The sequence below is a fragment of the Tachypleus tridentatus genome, chromosome 11, assembly GCF_004210375.1.
Source record: "Tachypleus tridentatus isolate NWPU-2018 chromosome 11, ASM421037v1, whole genome shotgun sequence".
NCBI classification, from domain to species: domain Eukaryota; kingdom Metazoa; phylum Arthropoda; class Merostomata; order Xiphosura; family Limulidae; genus Tachypleus; species Tachypleus tridentatus.
In genome coordinates this window covers 49,275,880-49,290,281 of record NC_134835.1, presented here as the reverse complement: position 1 = coordinate 49,290,281, position 14,402 = coordinate 49,275,880, and the positions used below count along the sequence as shown (strand labels likewise).

General features: G+C 30.5%; 1 protein-coding gene across 5 annotated transcripts in view; it reads right to left on the bottom strand.

Moving 5' to 3' along the window:
* Positions 1-3,313: 3,313 nt before the first annotated feature.
* The window catches only part of LOC143232112 (protein CBFA2T1-like), a 44,602-nt gene continuing 33,513 nt past the window's right edge, over positions 3,314-14,402 (bottom strand). For 3 of the 5 annotated variants that reach the window (XM_076467192.1, XM_076467194.1, XM_076467195.1), the window contains exons 4-10: positions 10,682-10,771; positions 9,845-10,032; positions 9,129-9,370; positions 8,647-8,711; positions 7,887-8,097; positions 6,758-6,948; positions 3,314-5,648 (exon numbers count right to left, since the gene is read on the bottom strand). In XM_076467192.1, coding sequence (XP_076323307.1) covers positions 5,382-5,648; positions 6,758-6,948; positions 7,887-8,097; positions 8,647-8,711; positions 9,129-9,370; positions 9,845-10,032; positions 10,682-10,771 — 1,254 coding nt within the window. In that variant the 3' untranslated portion in view covers positions 3,314-5,381. The remainder of the gene's footprint in view (positions 5,649-6,757; positions 6,949-7,886; positions 8,098-8,646; positions 8,712-9,128; positions 9,371-9,844; positions 10,033-10,681; positions 10,772-14,402) is intronic. The other 2 variants (XM_076467193.1, XM_076467196.1) reach the window with 1 other exon arrangement.

Here is a 14,402-nt window from a genome sequence, read left to right as displayed (position 1 = left end):
TGAATCTGGGTTTGACGGATGCCAGGAGAATGCTAAATGCCTGAATGCATAGTGCCATCTGTAAAGTTTTGTGGAAGATGAATAATGGTCTAGGGCTGTTTTTTACAGTTTGGACTAGGCTTTTTAGTTACAGTGAAGAGAAATTTTAACGCTACAGCATACATTGACATTCTAAAGAATTGTATGTTTCCAACTTTGTGGCTACAGTTTGGAGAAGGCCCTTTTTTTGTTTCAGTATGACGATGCCCCTGTGCACAAAGCGAGGTCCATAAAACATGGTTACCTAGGATTTGTGTGGAAGAACTTGACTGGTCTGCACAGAGCCCTGACCTCAACCCCATCAAACGCCTTTGGAATGATTTGAAGCGCTGACTGCGAGCAAGACTTTCTCGCCCGACATCACTAGTGTTCTTGTGGCTGAATAGGGCGAATCCCCGCAGCCATCTTCCAAAGGTTTGTGAAAAACCTTCCCAGAAGAGTGGAGGCTGTTACAGCAGCAAAAGGGGACTAACTTCGTATTAATGTCCATGGTTTTGGAATGAGATCCTCAACAAGCACATATGGGTGTGATGGTTAGATGCAACATACTTTTGGCCATGTAGTGTATATCAAATACACATTGAAACCCTACATATCAAACTAAGCCTTTCAATTATCTGGATTAAAGAGTTTTGATTTCGTGTGTTTGTTTCTAGTTAAGCACAAATCACACAAGGGTCTGTCCGTGCTTTGCCAACTACAGGTATTAAAACCTGGTTTCTAGTATTGTGAGTCCATAGACATACCGCTGTGCTACTGAAGAGGGAGGAGGTACGTGTGTCACTAATAACCACAAACTTTCTTTACTAGTTGGATAAAGCAGCATCCAATAAACAGTTGAGATGTATTTAGTCTAACCTTAACGTCACCCGTTTGAACGGTTTAATTTCTACGACTTATAACACTAAAATCCAGCATTCGATTCCTCAATGTGCACACAGTATATAGCCCAGTCTGGCTTCGCTCTAAAAATTAAACAGCTAATCTTAACATGACGATGGAAAGAGAAAAAACAAGCTAAAACTCTACTTTCATCTTGTTCATTCCAGATTAATCAAACTTGACCACTTTTAGCAATGTAAAACACACACTCACTTTTGGGATGGGATATTTTATGTTTACTTTCTCAGATATCACTTTTATTGGTCTGTTAAAAAATAAGATACTTTGATTTGACATTATCTGGTTGGTATTCATCTCTGCTTAAGAAAACTAGAAGAAGTCTGTTAATGAACATTTTTTGTATTATGCCAGAAAACCGTTTTTTTAATATTTTCTCATCACATTATTCATAACGTGAGTAAATATTGCGTATCTAAGCATAAGCTGTCTGTAACTGACAATATACACTTTACTTCTTGTTTATTTATTGTAGATGTTTTGTAAGAATTTCATCATGTAGTGTGATATGATTAATGTGAAATAACTTTAAACGTTAATGATAAATTTCGAACGATTTTTTTTTTCCTTTTTATCTAACTTAAAAACTCAAACACTTATTTCTGCTTTCGTCTGGCAATTCCTTGGCACATGCACTCATCTTCGTTTTTCTTTATTTGTCCTCGAAATTGTACATGATTTTAAAATAAACGGTAATATATTATGCATGACTCATGTTCGTTGTAAGTTTCAAAGTTATAATGTTAAAAGCCGTGTTTCGATAACTCTGGTGAATTCAGTACAAATAACCCATTGTGTAGCTTTGCACTTTGAAACAAAATAAACAAACAAATCCGTTGTTCGAGCCACAGTCCTGATATTTTCTCCATTGAAAGGCAGGCAGTGAGTAACGGTGGAGATAATAAAATCGTTGGGTGTAAACCTTAATTGTTGTTATTGTTGAATTTTGCTCAAAGCTACACGAGGGCTATCTGCGCTAGTCGTTTCTAATTTAGTTTAAGACTAGAGGGAAGGCAGCTAGTCACCACCTTGCACCGCCAATTCTTGGGTTACTCTTTTACTAACGAACATTGGAATTGGCCGTAACATTATAACGCCCCACTGCTAAAAGAGCGAGCGTGTTTAGTGTGAAGGGGATTCGAACCCGCAATCCTCGAATTTTGAGTCGAGTGTCTTAAGTACCTGGTCATGCCGGAGCCCAAACGTTAATCGCAAAAGGAAAAAAAAAATTTGAAATTACATATCGTTTATACTTCGGTGTGTGGGTGTTTTCTTATAGCAAAGCCACATCGGGTTATCTGTTGTACCCACAGAGGGGAATAGAACTCCTGATTTAAGCGTTGTAAATTCGTAGACATACCGCTGTACTAGCGGGGGACTTTTTCACATCGGAAAAAAAAAAGTAAAAATATACATTTTTTTGTTGTGTCAATATAATACTTAAACGTAATACGTTGTTAAGTATTTTTTACCTTCATCCTAAACAATACGACAACTATTAACTTTTAGTTAATGAGTATTTTATTTTACCACTGATTTTAACAAATGTGCGTAAATGCACCGCTGTCCCACCAGTGGACATACGTTACCGACTTAGGTTTCCTTGTTATAAGTTAAGCATAAAGCTAGAGAATGGTCTATCTGTGTTCTGTCCACTACGAGTGTCGAAATTAATGGTTACAAACATGGCCACAGTATTCGACAGAAATGAGCTTATTTTCAACACTTTGCTGTGTTTAACTTGTGTTAAAATTAAGTAAAAAATCAAAACATAGTTTAGTGTTAACATCATCTTCAAGACTTATATTGGAAAATAAATATTTAAATCATATAAAGGACTTTGTAATCGTGTATAATTTTAGGTCAAAATATCAATATTTCGAAATTTCCACGATGATTATTGTGGGATTAGAATGATACATTAGTACTATTTCAGTTAAAACATTCTTACGGGAGCAACATTTCTGAAACTAAAAGATTCTCGCAGTTTTTAGTGTTCGTTTACATATCACATTCTTTATATTAAATGTAAGCGTACAGAATATAAACATTGCTAGATTCTTTTTTATTTGAATATCTCAGGAGGTGTAGGTGGGTGCTGGTCAATCCCACCAGTAGCACAGTAATAAGTCTGAGGATTTAAATACCAATAGTGGACAAAGCACAGAAGTCTTTTGTGTATCTTTGTACTTAACAACAACAGCTGTAAGTTCAAAGTTATGTCTGGCTAGCCATAACTTTGATGCCCAACGTCGAAAGAAAACAAACTAGATATTTTCAAATGGCGTTGGGTATGTTCCTAACTAAAATTATTTTTCTTAATTTGATAACTATTTAGATTTTAGTTATAAAAATATTAACACATCTTGTTCAGTTTGTACAGTAACACGTTTATTCTAAATAAATAATTAACGAAATTTTCCCATACATTTTCTAGAGATTAAGTCTCTCTTTATATAAGAAAATTGCTTTGGTATTTTGTTAAGGTACGAAACTGATCTTACACATTCAGCAGCTTAAATTGTCCTGTAAACTAACATGTAATAATCACTAAAACATCCTTAGATTATACATGCAGGATTTCACTGAAATGTACTGTCAAATGTCGTCCAGGAAAAAACTTTCAGTTCAATAATTTATCATCATTGAAAACTATAACGAGTCATCTAGTTTGTATGTATTTTTTGTCTGAAGTGCGAGAGGTTAACATGAGTAAAGGTTCTACAATTAAGTTGATGCTTTGGTACAATATAACTTTAACTATTTTTGTAACTATGTTTACAATTTACATGGCACTACGTGTCAGAAATACTGTATATAGTATATACGAACAAATACAAAATATAACACTGTTTTTACAAGATACAAAATACCATAAATGAAAACAAAAGAATCAAAATAAATTATTCGATGTACAACAACTAATTGCCTGCATAACAATTGCTTGGAACTTTGAAATATTAATAAAATATGTAAAATAAAAAATGAAGAAACAATAATTCTACATTCCTTGAACACATAAAATGAAAATTCAGGTTAGATTTCGGAAAAAGGAAACATTCTGAAAATGTGTTTTAAACTACACAGTATCTTAAAGGTGATAAAGGAGTATATTTGCCAAAAATAACAGGACATTTTTACATATTACTTTTCTTCTCTATATTTACTGGACCACACAGTTCCAGTGTAATTAATTTAAAGAATAAATGATGACCACAAAACTACTACTACTGTTATGCGGTCACCCACGGAAACTATATACACACAGTTCTGTGAGATTGTAATACTAACGTCGTTCTGAAAAGATAAAATTAGTATTTCTTTTTATTTTAGCCCTAATATATTTTCTTTAACTATATCTGCATTACTATTGTTCTAAATAAAGACATCGTCATACTTCATATGACAGTTTATGTGAAGTCTGTGTTTAAAAATAAAAATGAGATTGATGTCCTCTTAAAAACAAACAAAACAATAAATAATACAGACTTTTTCGTTTTCTACTTCAAAATAAAATATCATAATTAAACAGTAGAATTGTTCTGTACAACTTAACTGGAACATAAAATCGGAGAACTCCCAACACATTTTCAACACTCGTATTTGTCTACGAGTTTTGATTTTCGGCAAAGACTGACTAGAGTGACTCCACAATGAGGATACTTTCAGACTAATAATGTTAAGGGAAGCATGACTAGTGGAGATGTCCTATATCTAACATACTTACCATATACTCGTTTTCCTGCACCACAGAATAGTAGAGCTATAGGATACTGCACGTACATTAAGGACTGCAGGAAATTATTGAGGGATGTAGGTCTACACATGTACATTAAAACAAGCAAATTCCGGAATAAATACAACTATGAGCAGATAACAGGTTCTATCACGAGATGATGATAATGAACATACTATAATCTATGACACTGTACAATTGAAATATGTAAATGACCATCAGTTTATCATGATTAGACTCAATGTCAACCAGCTTGGGTTGAGCCTAATATAAGCTAGTCCTGATTAGACTCAACGTCAAACTAAACAGACTGTAGCGCTTACAGAAGGTAAGTTATAATTTATCAATAACGTCTTATGTACTGGACATTTGTTTAAATGTTATGAGGCAAACAATATCCAAGTATACGTCAAATTTCTTATTATATCCATCGCTGTGGATAAATGGTTTACTAGAAGAAACTTTATTTGCTATATAAACATCCTTTTTACTTCTAACTTGAATCAGTTAATAAAATTACCATACCGATAAACATGTTTAATTAAATAGCTTTCTGACTTTTTGCTAATGTTAATATCTTGACACAAACATTAGAAGACCACACTGTGATATTGTTATGTTCAGAATAAGTATAAATTATTTTCATTCTCGTTTTTTCTTACAAAGAACATTCAGTTAAAGTTTTTGAAAAGTGTAGTTTCTTAATTCACCGGCTTTTCTGCTCACTCACAACTGTAGGGCTACGACTTCTCTTTCCCGTTGGAGCTGTTGTTGTTGAAGATATCGTAGTCGTACTAATAGAAACTTGTGAAATATGACTTCCACCTGAAGTGGCCGTTGCTGGACTTGATCCTTGACCACATATCCTGTGGTGGCTCTCCCAGTCTTTGTGTTGACAGAAAGAACCACAGTATCTTGCTACATTACATCCACTGCAGGTCTCGTTAGCCTTTCTACCGCAGTTCCAGCAGTTCTGAAATGCATCAACAATAAACCTAAAATCATATTTAATATATTACTGGAAGCTTCACATATATAATCAAGCGTCTATTGCTCGGAACCTAATCAGAAATAATAAATTACAGCCATGAAAATTAGTATGCAAAGAGTTCGTGTCCTTTATTTCTAAATGTTAATTCAAAATGATTACTTCCATTTAACACTCACAAATTCCAGCTTCCCTATTCTTTGATACAAATTGTTTTATTGCAAAATAAAAGATTATATTTGTTTTTTTATTGGATTTATGCCGATGAACATTTTTGTAATTTGTCTTAGTAAAACGTTTAAAAATATCACATGAAAAGGAACTCCGAAGAATTCCAAAGAAGGGAAGAAGGAGGGAAGATAGATGGGTGTACTGTTCGAAACAAATAGTAATTAAACTTTTCGAAACCTATCGGGATATTACCACTCTGAATAAAATATCTACACTTTAGCAGATTCATTGTACCTATTCATCCATATCTGAAACAGTATTTTTTTTTTCTGTGTGGTTTTTGGTTAGTGAGAAATTAAAACTAAAATGTACAAAGGTAAGTTTACATTCAAAACAAAAACTCGTTTTTTTTTTCCTTTTTTGGATTTTAAATTAGTTTTCATCATTTTATATCAGGAATACTAGTTTTCGTCGTACACATTTTTCAAATATTTCTCTTACTTTTCGTATATTTTTATTAATTTTTCCAGGGGCATTATTTAATAGAAGTGTAAATATTGAAGTTTTGTTTTATTACCTTGAATGATTAAACCTTTTTTTCTATTTCAGGACCGCTGGTATGGGTTGAAACGTTGTTCTCGACTTTATTAGTAAAAGTGTTAATACCCATACCAGCCGTCTTGAGATACATTTTTACTTCAAGTGGGATTCTCGTCATCACAAATTAAACCTTTTTTTACCTCATTATATAATACGTTGCAAATACAACGTAAATGAAAAATAGAAACAATCTATGAGGCACAAGATACTATAAAAATGATCACATGAAAACGAAGTAAACCTATTGAAAATGACTGATTGACACAAAAGTTGATAATAAACTCAAAGAACTGATACTATGCGTTGCACATTGTTGCACATACCTCAGTGCAATCTTCTTGTTTATTGGCATTAGACATAGCTTCTTCTGTTGCTTGACGCTTTGCTTCTCCAACTAGCTTCTCCATCTTAGCCCTTTCTGTTGCTACTAGTTCGTTAGCTTTGGTTTCTGCTGCAGAAACAGCCTTCTGTAGCTCAGCAACAGCTTGTCGCTTGACTTCATTGACGGCTTCTTCTGGAATCAAATGGATAGAGTCATTTTGGTGAACCTTTGTTTTCATGAACTCGCATATTACTGGCAGGTACAACAAACGTGCTTGAATATATGCATTTGTTGAGATTTGCAATAGGAAAGTCGATGAAGGCCCGCTAAACCTTTAATAATTTTATTAGATAAATAGAGGATCTAATTCTTCCAAACAAAAGAATCATCGATAATTGAAGAAATATATTGTAATAGAAAAAAGTATATTTGATATCTGTAGTAAATTCTCCATTTATATTTTGCAATGTTCAATAGTTTATTTGCAGGTGTAGTTTTTCAAAGATACTGATTTAACGTCACTCTTTAATTTTAAGACAGAAATAAATAATATGAAACATAAGCTCACTATTATTTTGATTGGGTTAATTTGTTTGACAGATGTGCAAACCATATCGCTGTATTTTATAAATGCGGACCAAAATCATATTACAAAGCAATATTAAACGTACAATTTCACCATAGTACCTCCATTACCCTTGGATTATATCATACTACCAATATTTCACTGGCATTCTCTCGTACATTTTATTATGTTTACGTTAAAATGTTTTATTCATTTCTATAAAGTACGTGTAATTTTCCCATAATCAACCACTCGCGCCGCTATACAGTTGTGCGTTACCTGTCAGTCAGTAGGTAGATGATAAAATGTCATCACATAAGGGACGTTTGACATTGTAATTTGCAACCGTTGTGATGTCAGTAAATCACGCGTCAGCCATAAATTACGAAAAGAAGTATGCACTCTGTAGACTACAACACAGCATGAAACATGAACTTCAAAACCAAAATAAAAATATTTATTTATCTTAATTTTCGTTTTATTTACTCTTGAAACAGAACACTTTGTGGGACTCTGCACATCCAACTTGATTTTACATTATAGACACGTTTGTGGCGTTAAATACCTGCTCGTCTTCTAACTTCTGATACTCTTTCCTCGGCAGATTTATAGTGAACCATGATATCTCCAGCCTGTTTCTTTAAGTCAAAATCAGATCCATCTAAGTGTCGTCGACCCCACAAGTTAAATTCACCTCTATCGACTTGACTTCGTTGTTGCAAAATGGCCAGAGCACGTTTGGTTTTCTCCACCATTCCCAAAATACAATTAAGCATCTGTAAGAATAATATATTTATACTTTTACTTGCATTTATTTACAAGACGAGTTCATTTACGAATTTGATTAAATCAAACGTAGTCCAAGCTAAGAAACAGTGTGATTACTGTACTCTGAAAAATGCATAAATATATTTAAAAATCACGCTATCGTTTATTTAATTTTATGAAAAAGCTCCTCTGTTGTGCCCGAACCAAACCAGTAACAGTATGCTTCATAATAATATTGTTGTGTTTTTATTTATTTTAACATCTCAATTTTGCTTAAAGTGAAAATAAATGTTAGTTTCTGAAATAATCTTTTGATAAAACAAAATGAACCAAAATAAATGCCTGAATCAAAGCTCAAAACATCGCGAGCTGTTATGATTGTATAAGAATCAGTCTCGTCTAACACCTGGTGTTTCTTTGGTTCATTACTTTTGAGGTTCGTGATAAAGAAATACAAAGCAACAGATTGCGCAAATAAATACTTAATATTCATGGGTGGACAGTCAAAAAATTCCAGAGTAACAACTTGAACAGTGGTATCAGACAAACAAACGTACCGTATGAATGTTCTTCCATTCTTCCTCCATCTCTCTATCTTCAACAAAATCCCTGGGTAAGGTGCCTGATAAAGAGAATGAAAAATATTTAAATGAGTAACTTATTTATGAACATAACTGAGGTTATTTCTTTGTTATACTTTTTTCCATCTGTGCCATTGCTATATAGTTCTGAGTTCTAAGTTTGTAGTTCGTGCAGTATTTGTAATATGTGAGCAAAAGTTCTCAACTGATACATACAAACTGTCTTTGTACAAAACGTGTTTCACTGAAAGTTTAAGTCTTGCCTATACGTCAGTGAAAAGAAAAGCTGGTTTCGTTATCGAAATTTCGTGATGTGAAAAGTAATTGTAAGCTCTTTTAAAAATAGTACTCATCTCAAAATTACTGTTCTTGTTGTTTTTACTAAATTGTTTTATACTTTTAAATACTTGTTGAAATCACGTTAAATGTGATTTGATTTGTAAATAAATGAAACTTGCCATTGTAAGGCCTATGGAAATCTCTCTCAAAACGTTCATATCGGTCATATCGATCCCTCTCTCTTGTTCTGTACATATGTCCGGGCTCATCAAACCGAAAATTCAAACCTGGATGAACATGACTTTTTGTTCCCCCAGGACTTAACCTGGACCCCATTGTGGGGCTGGGCAAAGGTTGATGTCGTTTTGCTGATGGTGGACTTTCTGACATTCTGTCGCTGTAATCATTGTCTTTGGATCGTCTGTGAAAAGAGGTAAATAAATACATTTGAACAAAAATAACTAAGACTGCTACTTAAATAAAAATATTTTGTACGCTTTCGTACACTATATCTAAACAAAATGTGAGTCATTTCATATGAAGCTCACTATAAAGTCATTAATTACAGTTTTCTGAGAAAAACTAGATGATTTTTAGAATGGATGAAATGTTTTACTGTGCAAACTTTAAAAATGCAATGTGAATTTTAATATTATTGACTCAAAAATTTCTCCCAAATAACAAGTCATGTACCTTTATTAAAACGAGTTTTCTTGTACGAATGCGCAATATCGTCACTCTCTTGGTCAGCGGTAAGTTTACGAACTTAAATCGTTAATATCAGGGGTTCGATCCCTCGCAGGGACAGAGTGAAAATAAAAGTTACCACGAGAAATTATTCGTGTTATTAATCTCAGTGGGATAATTGAATTATTATCACTTTTTATAATCTTACCCATCCGAAGGACTGCGTCTCTTCCCATTTTCTTTTACCTCCGTTTGAAATATTTCTAAAGGTTCACCGTTAGGAGGCACTGAACTATCAAGTAGTGTCTGTTCGTGCTGCCGAAGGTACTGTTGAGGTGATTGTCTGGCGTGTCTTGCAAACTGTAAGAGTTCAGTCTGTAGCAATGGCAGGTGGGACTGAAACCAGAACCCAAACATTGAAGTTTCAGGAAATTAACTAAAATTATGACCTTACGATTTTCATAAAAGTGAATAAGTTAATATAAATTAAGCCGAACACGTAAGACAAGTATAAGAAAAAGAAAGTTCTTTAAGAGTTCTTAGTTGCATTCTTTAAAAGATACGTTTCAAAACAAACATGACAAAGTTAGTTAATTCAAAAATTTAAAAAAAATCAAAGTAATTATTTCCAAGTTCTTTAACAAGTTTTTTTTAATATTACACACTGATTAATGACTTTTTCTGGCAATTAATTGTAATGAGGAAGAAGCTTTAATTAGTTCTAATTACCATATAAATTTAAAAATCTCGTATTTAAGAATTCAGATGTAGAAGTAAATGTATTTCAAAAGAATATAAGCGTTTTACGGATAAAATCCCAGTTTAAGTTATAACTTCGCTCGATATAATCGTGAAGTAACAATAAAGTTGATGTAGTCATTATATATTTATAATTACAAAGATTTCGGCGGTTGTAAGAAATGTTTGTTTATGTAAATAAATGCATAAGATTAATCTGGGATTCAAATTAAGTGGTTATTATTACCATGTATATTATTCTATATCTTACGAAATAGAAACTCAGTAAGATGTGTCTTGGATTTACCTTAAGGAAAGGAATGACAAAAGGACGAAGAGGATATTTCGTCACTTCCTGAATCTTTTGGTGAAATTCTTCTATTGTAATTGAGGAATTCTACGAAATCATTGAAGTTTTATGTTAGAAAATACTAATTCCAATGGAGGAACTATATAAATTGTTTGAAAATTATATGATGAAAATACGAACTTAGAAAAAAAATTATTGTTTTTTATATTAATACTGATAACTAATACAGTTTTCACTATACTATATGTTAATACTGATAACTAATACAGTTTTCACTATACTATATGTTAATACTGATAACTAATACAGTTTTCACTATACTATATGTTAATACTGATAACTAATACAGTTTTCACTATACTATATGTTAATACTGATAACTAATACAGTTTTCACTATACTATATGTTAATACTGATAACTAATACAGTTTTCACTATACTATATGTTAATACTGATAACTAATACAGTTTTCACTATACTATATGTTAATACTGATAACTAATACAGTTTTCACTATACTATATGTTAATACTGATAACTAATACAGTTTTCACTATACTATATGTTAATACTGATAACTAATACAGTTTTCACTATACTATATGTTAATACTGATAACTAATACAGTTTTCACTATACTATATGTTAATACTGATAACTAATACAGTTTTCACTATACTATATGTTAATACTGATAACTAATACAGTTTTCACTATACTATATGTTAATACTGATAACTAATACAGTTTTCACTATACTATATGTTAATACTGATAACTAATACAGTTTTCACTATACTATATGTTAATACTGATAACTAATACAGTTTTCACTATACTATATGTTAATACTGATAACTAATACAGTTTTCACTATACTATATGTTAATACTGATAACTAATACAGTTTTCACTATACTATATGTTAATACTGATAACTAATACAGTTTTCACTATACTATATGTTAATACTGATAACTAATACAGTTTTCACTATACTATATGTTAATACTGATAACTAATACAGTTTTCACTATACTATATGTTAATACTGATAACTAATACAGTTTTCACTATACTATATGTTAACACTGATAACTAATACAGTTTTCACTATACCTATATGTTAACACTGATAACTAATACAGTTTTCACTACTATACTATATGTTAACACTGATAACTAATACAGTTTTCACTATACTATATGTTAATACTGATAACTAATACAGTTTTCACTATACTATATGTTAATACTGATAACTAATACAGTTTTCACTATACTATATGTTAATACTGATAACTAATACAGTTTTCACTATACTATATGTTAACACTGATAACTAATACAGTTTTCACTATACTATATGTTAACACTGATAACTAATACAGTTTTCACTATACTATATGTTAATACTGATAACTAATACAGTTTTCACTATACTATATGTTAATACTGATAACTAATACAGTTTTCACTATACTATATGTTAATACTGATAACTAATACAGTTTTCACTATACTATATGTTAATACTGATAACTAATACAGTTTTCACTATACTATATGTTAATACTGATAACTAATACAGTTTTCACTATACTATATGTTAATACTGATAACTAATACAGTTTTCACTATACTATATGTTAATACTGATAACTAATACAGTTTTCACTATACTATATGTTAATACTGATAACTAATACAGTTTTCACTATACTATATGTTAATACTGATAACTAATACAGTTTTCACTATACTATATGTTAATACTGATAACTAATACAGTTTTCACTATACTATATGTTAATACTGATAACTAATACAGTTTTCACTATACTATATGTTAATACTGATAACTAATACAGTTTTCACTATACTATATGTTAATACTGATAACTAATACAGTTTTCACTATACTATATGTTAATACTGATAACTAATACAGTTTTCACTATACTATATGTTAATACTGATAACTAATACAGTTTTCACTATACTATATGTTAATACTGATAACTAATACAGTTTTCACTATACTATATGTTAATACTGATAACTAATACAGTTTTCACTATACTATATGTTAATACTGATAACTAATACAGTTTTCACTATACTATATGTTAATACTGATAACTAATACAGTTTTCACTATACTATATGTTAATACTGATAACTAATACAGTTTTCACTATACTATATGTTAATACTGATAACTAATACAGTTTTCACTATACTATATGTTAATACTGATAACTAATACAGTTTTCACTATACTATATGTTAATACTGATAACTAATACAGTTTTCACTATACTATATGTTAATACTGATAACTAATACAGTTTTCACTATACTATATGTTAATACTGATAACTAATACAGTTTTCACTATACTATATGTTAATACTGATAACTAATACAGTTTTCACTATACTATATGTTAATACTGATAACTAATACAGTTTTCACTATACTATATGTTAATACTGATAACTAATACAGTTTTCACTATACTATATGTTAATACTGATAACTAATACAGTTTTCACACTATACTATATGTTAATACTGATAACTAATACAGTTTTCACTATACTATATGTTAATACTGATAACTAATACAGTTTTCACTATACTATATGTTAATACTGATAACTAATACAGTTTTCACTATACTATATGTTAATACTGATAACTAATACAGTTTTCACTATACTATATGTTAATACTGATAACTAATACAGTTTTCACTATACTATATGTTAATACTGATAACTAATACAGTTTTCACTATACTATATGTTAATACTGATAACTAATACAGTTTTCACTATACTATATGTTAATACTGATAACTAATACAGTTTTCACTATACTATATGTTAATACTGATAACTAATACAGTTTTCACTATACTATATGTTAACACTGATAACTAATACAGTTTTCACTATACTATATGTTAACACTGATAACTAATACAGTTTTCACTATACTATATGTTAATACTGATAACTAATACAGTTTTCACTATACTATATGTTAATACTGATAACTAATACAGTTTTCACTATACTATATGTTAATACTGATAACTAATACAGTTTTCACTATACTATATGTTAATACTGATAACTAATACAGTTTTCACTATACTATATGTTAATACTGATAACTAATACAGTTTTCACTATACTATATGTTAACACTGATAACTAATACAGTTTTCACTATACTATATGTTAACACTGATAACTAATACAGTTTTCACTATACTATATGTTAACACTGATAACTAATACAGTTTTCACTATACTATATGTTAATACTGATAACTAATACAGTTTTCACTATACTATATGTTAATACTGATAACTAATACAGTTTTCACTATACTATATGTTAATACTGATAACTAATACAGTTTTCACTATACTATATGTTAACACTGATAACTAATACAGTTTTCACTATACTATATGTTAACACTGATAACTAATACAGTTTTCACTATACTATATGTTAATACTGATAACTAATACAGTTTTCACTATACTATATGTTAATACTGATAACTAATACAGTTTTCACTATACTATATGTTAATACTGATAACTAATACAGTTTTCACTATACTATATGTTAACACTGATAACTAATACAGTTTTCACTATACTATATGTTAACACTGATAACTAATACAGTTT